The sequence below is a fragment of the Lytechinus variegatus genome, chromosome 14, assembly GCF_018143015.1.
Source record: "Lytechinus variegatus isolate NC3 chromosome 14, Lvar_3.0, whole genome shotgun sequence".
In the NCBI taxonomy this organism is placed as follows: Eukaryota; Metazoa; Echinodermata; class Echinoidea; order Temnopleuroida; family Toxopneustidae; genus Lytechinus; species Lytechinus variegatus.
In genome coordinates, this window is record NC_054753.1 from 18,761,508 (window position 1) to 18,771,733 (window position 10,226).

The 10,226-nt window shown below is 37.8% G+C and overlaps 1 protein-coding gene across 1 annotated transcript; it reads right to left on the minus strand.

The window, feature by feature from the left end:
- Positions 1–489: 489 nt before the first annotated feature.
- Positions 490–9,502, minus strand: LOC121427217 (slit homolog 1 protein-like). Its single transcript, XM_041623501.1, has 2 exons — positions 9,100–9,502; positions 490–3,454 (listed from the first exon to the last, which is right to left on the minus strand). Exon 2 carries the CDS (start codon positions 3,289–3,291, stop codon positions 529–531), a length of 2,763 nt encoding a protein of 920 aa, XP_041479435.1. The 5' UTR covers positions 3,292–3,454; positions 9,100–9,502; the 3' UTR covers positions 490–528.
- Positions 9,503–10,226: the final 724 nt, after the last annotated feature.

Sequence of the window (10,226 nt, forward strand, 5' to 3'; positions counted from 1 at the left end):
AGCAAACATGTATTTTAGATGTTGACTTTGCTTGCTTTCCATAGTTGCAATTGTTTGGATGAATTGCAAGTCTTTGTAAGACGGGCCTCAGAAATTCCTTTTTGGTCTTTCACGTGTCTATCAAAATGTCCAGTGCCGGGTCTCCGATCTGTGGAATTTGTGACTTATAGGCCCGTATTCTGAAGTCGGGTTTAACTCAAACTCGGGTTTAAAGTTGTGGTTTAACTATGGATAGCCAATTGTTACATACATTACTAACAGTAGAGATATCATATTTCAGCTCATTTGACTCTGAAATCGTTCATAATTGTCTTTGAAGTATAAGCAGATGATTTTCTTCACCATTAATGAATCAGGAAGAGCACAGTAAACATAAGAAACGTACAATGTAATAAAAAATTTGATTATTTTGGCTTCCCATAATTTTAGCACAGAGTCAGACCATGGTCTAAGTTAAACCTGACTTCAGAATACGGGCCATTATGGTTAGCGCAATTATGATCAAATTTAAAGAATTTATATCTATTTCTATATCGGCAATACATCATTCATCTTCTTGTTCCATTCCAGTTCTTGGACAAGTTTCTCCCACATGAGTCTCTGTCCGTATTCATCTTCTGACCATCGTAAGTGGGGTTTATTCTTGCTCAGGAATAGACGGACTAGATATGGCAAATGACCATCAGGTATATCCTCCTTGAATACGAGAATAGTCTTTTCCAACTGGACCTCGTTCATGTGATCGACGGCGAGGCGAAGCTTGCTGATGAAATCGTGATTGTCCACCGCGCGATTACTCACGATGAGGATGGTTTTAAAACTATTTTCAATGACTTCAGTTATGGCATCGATGTAGAACATGCCAAGCGGTAGATCGTCATCCCCGCAAACAATCCTGTCGAAATTAAGCAGCCTCTCTTCAATTCCTGGCTTCAATACTTCCCTGACCCATTTCTCATCGTCATCGTCGAACACGAGATTGACGTCGTTCTCGTAATCGAGCCTGTTGCGTCCGTCGCGGTCACCAGTCTTGCCAATGAATAATAACTTGAAGTGGAAACATTTGTAGTTGATCAACCATCGTCGCTGGTATGCAACGATTATCATAACAGTACAGGTAACAATAACGAAAGTTGAGATGATATAAACAACTACTTTCGGTCCACAGACTCTGCTTGGGTCAAACTTTAGGATGGGTTTATTCTTGAATTTGGCCAGTGAAGCCTGGGAGCAGTTGGTCTGATCTGGGTTGAGAGTATCAACTGTCTTCATGTTTATCCAATCAACAAACCACTTCAAATCACAGAAACAACCGAATGGATTGTAAGACACGTCGAGAGCTATCTTCGGAAGGAATGTACCTTCTTTAATCGTTGTCAAATGGTTGTGTGAGATAGTCAATTGGTTTAGATTTGGGTTTCCACTGAATAAATCTACAGGTATCTCCTTGATTTCATTTCCTTTGATAGATATAATTTTCAATGAAGTAAGTTCTTTGAAGTGTTGGGATGTCAATTCCTTGATCGAGTTCCTGTCCAATTTTAGGTCCACCAAGGTTGTAAGATTCATGAAGATGCCCTCATGGAGGCTTTTTATATTGCTACGTTGCATTTCTAAGCCCTCTAGGTTTTGAAGTCCACGGAATGTTCCTGGTAATAAATCATTCAGGTTGTTGTCTTTGAGGGAAAGTTCCTTCAATGTGGAAAGGTTCGATAAGACTGAAACATTCATTTTGGGGTCCCAGAAGCTGACAAAGGATAAAGCACAATCATCCATCTTTAAAGTATGAAGGTTGGATATGCCCGTGAATACCTTGTATGTTAGTTGTGTTATTGGAGTATGAGATAAGTGCAAGGAATTTAAGTTTTGGAGATTTGTAAAAGGGGTCCACACTGAGCCAAAGCCCTTGAGATATTCCAAGCGTAAGATTTGGAGTTTATCGTTGCTGGCAAAGATCGAGTTCTCTAGAATGTTAATAGGGTTTTTCGAAATGTTGAGAACAGTTAGGTTTGTCATACCGTAGAAGGAGTGCTTGTTAAGCCTAGATATCCTGTTGTTGGAAATGTCCAATGACTGCAGGGCTGGCAGACTCCAGCCGGTTGGTCTTATTACTATATACCGAATCCAACCCCTCGCTACGTTCAGTCTACCTAGCGTCTCAATCCCGGCAAACTGTGTCGGGTTGAGTTGAGACAGGTGATTGGTGGGCAGGATCAAAGAGCGAAGCTTTGGACAAAATGAAGTGAACATATCACTTGCCACATATGAAATCGGATTACCAGTAAGGTCCAAAATTTCTAAAGAATCCAGGCCTTCAAAGGTGTCGTTTTGGAGTTTTTTTATACGACTTTGTTGTAGACGTAGTTCTGTTAGTTTGTTCAATCCCCGGAAGGCACCTGAAGGCATTGTATACATGTTGTTGCCTTCTAGGTAAAGAACTTTCACTGGAGGCAATAGATGTGATTCATTAAAGGATGAAGCTAAGGGTAGTATTGTTGAAATGCCATTATTCTCCATGGTAAGTTTCCACAAAGATGTCATTCCGATGAAAGGAAGTAAACTGAAGTTTCGGAAATGGTTGGCAGTTAAAGCCAGCTTTCGGACACCAGAAAGGTGGCTAAATATCTTTGATTGTAGAGATGAAAGATTATTAGCAGCGAATGAAAGAAATTCAATACGAGTATCATTAAGAGGCAGAAAATCATCTTCGTGAAGCACTGAGAGTCTGTTTGCATTGAAAATTAGCGAAACATTTTTGGTCTTTAAGCCTTGAAAGTGCAGATTCGTGATGAGGTTGTCTGTCACATCTACAAATTGTAACGTGTCCAGAGACTCCAAGACATCGATTGGAAAAGATTTTAGTTTGTTATTCGCCAAATCGACTTTCTGTAGCCTCCTATTCTTCGAGAAGAGACCGGAGGGTACAGACGTGATACCATTGTTGGCAAGGTTTATGGCATTCAACTTAGGTAGCGAACAAAACACCCCTTTCTCCATGTTGTCACCCACTATATTGGACTGGAGATTCAAGGAAACTAGGTTTGGAAGACCGCTGAATGATCTGTTACTCAGCTTGGACAGGAGGTTGTCATTCAACTCGAAAATAGTGGCGTCTTTGGTCAAGTTACCTGGTACTGCTGTTAGAGATCGATGGGAGCATTTGATCCTCAAACCCTCGTCAGATCGCTCGTAACTGCACGGTATTCCTGTTAAATTTGGTTGACGACTATTGCCACAGACCAATGTTGGTACCACCACAATTACTACCCATAAGAAGCATATGTTACACATTTTGTTATCTGTCTTATTCAATCTTTACAGGATGGTGATTTCAACTTGCTTTCAGTAAGCGGTGAATCTCGTTAGCTGTTCACTTGTGATTTGGTTGCTGATCCTGACTCCTTGTTGCTTAACAATTCGGGTTCTTGTCGTCCTTGTTGCTCATACAGCCAACCTGCAGTAAAAAAAGAAAGAAATGAGAGATAACAGAAAAGAAATTCAATCTTCCGTTCATCAACTATTACCTTGCAAAACTCCGGTGTTGATTTAACACCAGCCTGGAATCTATATATATCCACACCAGAGAAGTGTTGAAACAACACCAGTTTGGTTTTGGTCTAACACCAGATAGGTGTTTATATAACACCAATTAGCGCCAATGTGTTATGTTGTTTAATAATCGTGTTGTAAATTATGTGATATCGATACTTAATTGTGATCGGCCTCTTGGCTGCGACGGATCTCAATAAACCACACGTAACCTTGTACTCCGCTTGATTGTTGCCTTTAATAATTCATTATTATTGTCTTGGCGTAGCATTAAAACAGCATTGTTTTGATTCCAAACTGATGTTGTTTCAATACTACTCTGGTGTGGACTTATATAGATTCCGGGCTGGTGTTAAATCAACACCGGAGTTTTTGCAGTGTACATACCATCTAAGTCCCTACGCTCTTCACTATCTGGCTTGCCTGTGGTTCAAAAACTAGGTGGAAAGATCCTTTGCTCATGCGTTCCTCATTCTATTGCATAGACCTTCCGAAGAATCAAATATAATGCATCCTTCAATAATGTTCTTAAAACATTCGCTTCCTACTTTCTTTATGCACTTTGAGTACTCCACAGAGTGGCTATAATTGGTGCTGTATAAGTCACAAGTATTATCGTTATCATTATTATTAACATTATTATTATTTCTATTATTATCATTATTTTGATTATTGTTATCATTATTATTGTTGTTACTATTAGTATTATTACTATTGTTATTATCATTATCATTATTGTAATTAGCACTTAGAGTATTCCATTGATTTCCTAGAAGGAAGGTGTTGAGGTTTTCGAAAGTTTTTTTTTAAGTTTATTGAAACTGAAGACCATCTTAAGGTACTAGAGTATAGTGGGAAAAAGTTACAACGAAACACTTGCAAGTTACAACATTAATAAGGATGGCAATAATAGTAATAGTGATAATGATTTCGATAATGAAAATAAATTAATGTTGATGGTGATGACATCAATTATAATAATAAGGATAAAGATAATGACAACACAATCGAATTACGATGAATATTAATGATTATGGTAATAATAGTAATAAGGAGATATAGTCATTTTAGAAACCAGATTATTCTTTGATGAAAGTAGCAGGCACATCCTGGAAGCAAAAAAGAGTCTCACTTATCATAACTCGGAAAATTGTTTTATGAGTCTCTATTAATAATGTTTTATTATTCATAAGGTTCAATATTCATTGTTATTTTTAATGGAATAAAAAAGAAAAATGACCACCGAAATATCTGATTAGCGATCTTATTCAATCTACCTACTTTATTTCTTATTGAACTGGTTTTTGGACTGGCTGTTATCTTGAGATTTATTCACTTTTTCTTATTTGCTATAACATTAATTATCGAATCGAAAATTTCTTTAAAAAGATATTACCCAAAATTGAATTTTCAAAAATCATGGCAAACGAGCAATTGCAATATTTTAGTTTCGTCCTTTTATTTTAGGAGCGTTTGATTCCTTTAAAATTCCTGAAGCCACTTCGATCGTGACCAAAAACTAATTATCTTAATTTGATCAGGATTACACTGTTTGGTGGGAAACAAAGACTCGAAAACTCTTGGAATAGGTTTTGATGACCTAATATTGTCACACCAAAGTGTACTCGAAACTGGCTGCATGACTTTCATTTCTCGAGATGGGATTTTGTTTTGTAGCCTATTAAAGAAGATTGTCAGTATCCAAGATTTGGGTCCTGTAACACAAAGGTTAGCCATTGATCGCACGCTTGATTTTAACGATTGATTGTACCTTGTAGTCAATGCAATCAATCGTAGAAAAATGTTCTGCGATCAATGTAAAGCTTTGTGTATACCATGTATACGGGCCCCTAGAATGCGAGTGCGGTGGGGTGGGGATCTGGCACTGGCGTACCTAGGATTTTCCAAAAGGGGGCAAATTTTTTGGATGATATTTCGTCCGCGAAAAATTGGACAAGCAAAAAAAAAAACCCAAAAGGGTCTTCAATCAAAAATCGAGGATTTCTTACCAGAAAAAAATTGACAAGCAAAAAAAAGGGGATCTTCAGGTTCAAAAAGAGGGGGCACACGTCTATTTTCATTGCATTTTTTTACATTACATATTATTATTTTTTGAAGGGCGTCCCCTGGATCAGCTGTGACTCGTCAGGGAGGGGGGGGAGGGATACGTCCCCTGCATGAGTTTGACTCCTCAGGGGGGGCAGTCTCCCCCCCTTAGGTACGCTATAGTGGGATTTGGAAGAGGAGAGGGGGCGCTGAACTTTTTTGCCACTCTATTCACTACTCTAGCTGTCATAAGTGATCTCTAATATGGTTTGAACTGCATATAGATAATTTGTTTTGGATGTGAAGATGCCTTGGTAAAAACAAATTCTTGTTGCTGTTATTTTTTTCAATTAGTTCGTCGACTAAAGGCCTTATGTATAATAAGGCACAGCATTTCATGGAAATCAGTTATTCAAAGACATGGACATTCAACCAATGCGTGTACTATATATATGTACGTGTAGAACCATTTAGGCCTATTGTTGTGTGCTATTTTTTTTTATTAGGGCAAGTTGGGAAGGTTGTTTGAAAGTAAAATAATGATAAACGAAGGTGCCTCATGAGGTCATTGGGCTTTCTTCATACAAATAATAAATCTGATATCGCCCAATTATGACGTATCTTTCTTTCGCAAAATTTACAGGTCATAAATGATGTGTGATTTCTTTTAATACTAAAAAAATAACCGTTAGGGTTTATATGATTTGAGGTAAAAATATCTCATTTAAAAAGGGGGAGGGGGTGACAAGTTGCACTTTTAAGTAGCGACTTGACCCAGTGGATTAGTCTCCGGACTTTGGAGCAGTGGGTCGTGGGTTCAAATCCCAGCCATGGCGTAGCTTTCCTTCATACAGAAATTGAACAACATTGTGCTTTACCGTCCATCCAGGTGAGGTAAATGGGTACCTGGGCCCCGTCTTACAAGGGTTTGATCCGATCAATCGCAACTATGGACGGCCAGCAACATATTATTCATGTTTGTTCAAAATATTTTCTAACTGTGGTGTATATCTATGCATTCATTTTTTCCTTGCGCTTATCTTTGCATACAGAGGACAATGTGCAAGTTTTTCGTAGAAAAAAATATTACACTAATGGCTTTCCATAGAGTTACGATTGATCGGATCAATCGTAACTCTTTGTAAGACGGGGCCCTGGTGCGGACTTGTTATGTGAAATGGCTGTGTGTTGTAAAAGGTTTGCTGAGCTGAAGCCAGTGAGAATCGAAAGCGTCGCGAGACTATATCCTCCCTTTCACACGGTAAAAAAATCGTAATTTGAATGATGATTCCAGTGAAAAATAAGGCTAATGACGATATTTAGCAATGTGTGAAACCAAACTAGAACACAATTAGAATCCCGAACGCTAATCACAGTCATGATTACATTAGGAATCATCATTACAATGATGATTCAAGACTCAAGTGTGTTACGATCTTACTACTCTACAGCAGGAGTTTACAGATTAAGACCGTAACACACGTGTGAAAAAAGGCCCTATGCGCCATATACAAGGACATAATCTGAATGATTTCATGTACCGGTACTTGTAGAATTCATATTGGTGTGTTTCCCTTATCATGCTTATAATGCAATGGAAAATAAATTGGACGTTCTTGTTAAAGATTTTGCCTGTGTTTGTTATACTCTATTTTCCGTTTAAAATGTTTGAAGGGACAGTGACTCATATCTTTGCATTTTTTTTCTGGCATTTATTGTCCGTTTTTGCAACCAATCCTCTGATAGCTATACTACAATGCATGATGAATAGAAAATAGCAGAAATTCAGTTTGTGTTTTGTCTGTCATTTTATAACCCCAATCCGACCCCCTATAGTAAACTTGCTTTGAAATAAGCACAATACAAAAGTATGGGTGGGTAAGTTTATTCAAATTACATGATTCAGACGAAAGCTAGCGCTTCTCCTCGTTATTTGGACTTTATATTGCGAAATTCGCAGAGAACTTCCCCTTTTAGCTGATTCTAACGACGTTTTGACCGAAACTCCTCTGAGCAAATACATCCTTTTGGCACATAAATATTATCATGTTTCAATGTCAATAGATGTATTTTCTCAAGGGCGTCTTTCATACAATATTGCTAATTGAGCATTATGTAGGCTATGTAAACCTGCACATCATAGGCCTAATTATAGGCATAAGGATATGCAAATATACCTATATTATTATAGGCCTATACGTCCATAAATTATGAAAACGACATAATTCAAATTCATTAATAGCGCGTTTTCATAAAAGGGTGCTATTACGTGGGGAATCATACATTTACAACAGCTTTGGCAACTCTTTTATTTAAATATGTTGTGAAAGAAATCAATGAAGAGAACAATGGTATAGGCGTAGCTCAATCAAGGCTCCTCAGAGCTATCTGCCCTTTGGAAAAAAATGGTGATGCCAAAAAATATCTGCCGGGAATCGAACCCGCGGGCCCCAGCTTTGAACGCCGCGGCCTTAACTACTAGACCACAGAGACGGTTTAGTGGCTAGGTATGTAGGCCTATATCATACCAGTTCTAAAAAAAATGCAGAATTGATAATAGGCCTGTCCGGTCAGATCGTTTATATTATAGTTATTTAAAAATATATATCTGAAGAGAAATTGTATTTAAGATCACATAAAATCAACATGGCATAGATTATCATGCCTCATTTTCCGTTACAGCCAACCCCCCCCCCCTCCCTCACATATAATACATCCCATGTATCCATTCACTTTTTATATCAGATCCAGACAATATTTTGTCCCAGTGCAAATGAGAAAGTTGTTAGTGTTCGGTAGGCCTACATCGGTAAAAATATTTAGTAACTTTTTTTTTCAATTCTTTTATTTCATTTCCATTCAAAACATAATACAAAGTAGTATAAAACAATACAAATCAAATACAATTTTACAGAAGGGCATTCTTACTTCGTAAAAAAAACCAGTATAATATAGAGCATAAATGGATATGGAAATGAGGGGATCCACTAAAAAGCAAAGCTTGTAAAATTGTGGATAACTTCAACGTAAATAAATTATATTAACCGAAATTTTCAATTCAATTTAATAATGCAAAAACAATACAAACAAATTTTAACAAAATAAATGAAGAATGAACCCCTGACCCCACCACACCCTCTCAAAAAAAAAGGATTGGCCTACTATTAATCATTACAAGACCAGTGAATATCGATGTCGCTTCTTACAAAGGGTTTAGATTCAATTCGAACTTATGATTTTTGTCAAAATAACGCAGCTATTTGCACGACCCTGAGAAGCGGGGGTACAGGGAGTGCTGAAGCACCCCCCCCCCCAAAAAAAAAAAATCCTTGGGGGTGCTGCGTGTATTATTCTCCACAGGCACTCCACCCCAGGTATTCTGGAAGATGTGTAAAAATGTGAATATATAACGAAAATGACCTTCATTTTGTCGTGACCCCCCCCCCCTTTTTTTATCCCTTTTCCTTGTCAAAACCAAATTAACAGTTTAGAATCATGAATTACCTTCTTACAGTAAGAATAAAATCAACAACGGAATGACGAATTTCGTAAAAGAACAGGTCATCGACGTCTTCGAGATGATGACGATAGTGTCGACACTGATGACATCCCAAACGTAAGACAGATAGGTCCAAAGAATGGGGTTCAGGACTGACCAGCTTCAAACAAAATTGCAGTTATCGATGCTATGGACAAAGTGCGAATGGTTCACATTCGGCTGACACTGTGCCTATATGTGCTTGGTGGATTCAAGTATGCTCGTGAACAATATTACAAGTATCACATTCGAGTACAATAATTGTGGGATCATCACTCCGATATGCCGAGCACCGACTGGTTGATATCTGTCATATTCCCCTCTGTGTATGTTTACAGATGCTTCAATCAAAATCGGAGATGATTATTTATAGAGAGACAGATCGAAACATAATAAAGTTAACGACCAAACCAATATAAAAGTGGTTATCAATGTCGATCGAGATCGAATGCAATTTGGTGAGAATATATCGGCAAACCAAACAATCAATGTTAACATGGTTAATGACTACTTAATCAAAAGGTAATCACTAATCAATCAACCATTATGTTAGCCAAAAGCAAGAGAATAAACACCGATAAAGGAATAAAAAGATATCGTGTATGCCAAAGAAAACAATGGAACTAATCAGTGAAAACGCTATTCATAAATACTTTTGTATAGGGCAATGGTGCTTGCAAAAGGGCGTCATAATAAGGCGCCATAATAGGCGTAAAATCTCGCCAGGACTAGGGACAAAAAAAGTCACAATTCGTAAAGCAAGCACTTTGTCATGAAAAAAAATGCATAAAGGCCGTCAAATTTCTGTCAGGGGTAGCCCCCCCCCCATTTCAGGCCTAAATGCTTGCCGTTGAAGATAACCATAATAAGCAGCCCCCCCCCCCCGAAAAAAAAGACGAGCAAACAATAAACAATAAAAACTTTCTTTGTGGGCAAAGCTCGGCCGTCACCACCCTGGACCCGCCCCTGTATTCGCTGTTAAAGGGGAATCCAACCCAAATAAAAAGAAAAATCAGACAAGTCGATAGGTTTAAACTTGAATAATATCGGACAAACAATTAGAATTAATATGAATATATAAAAGTTGTCAATA

Bases quoted from the DNA above. Each gene is read 5' to 3' on its own strand.
- LOC121427217 (XM_041623501.1), bottom strand. From the start codon at position 3,291: ATGTGTAACATATGCTTCTTATGGGTAGTAATTGTGGTGGTACCAACA.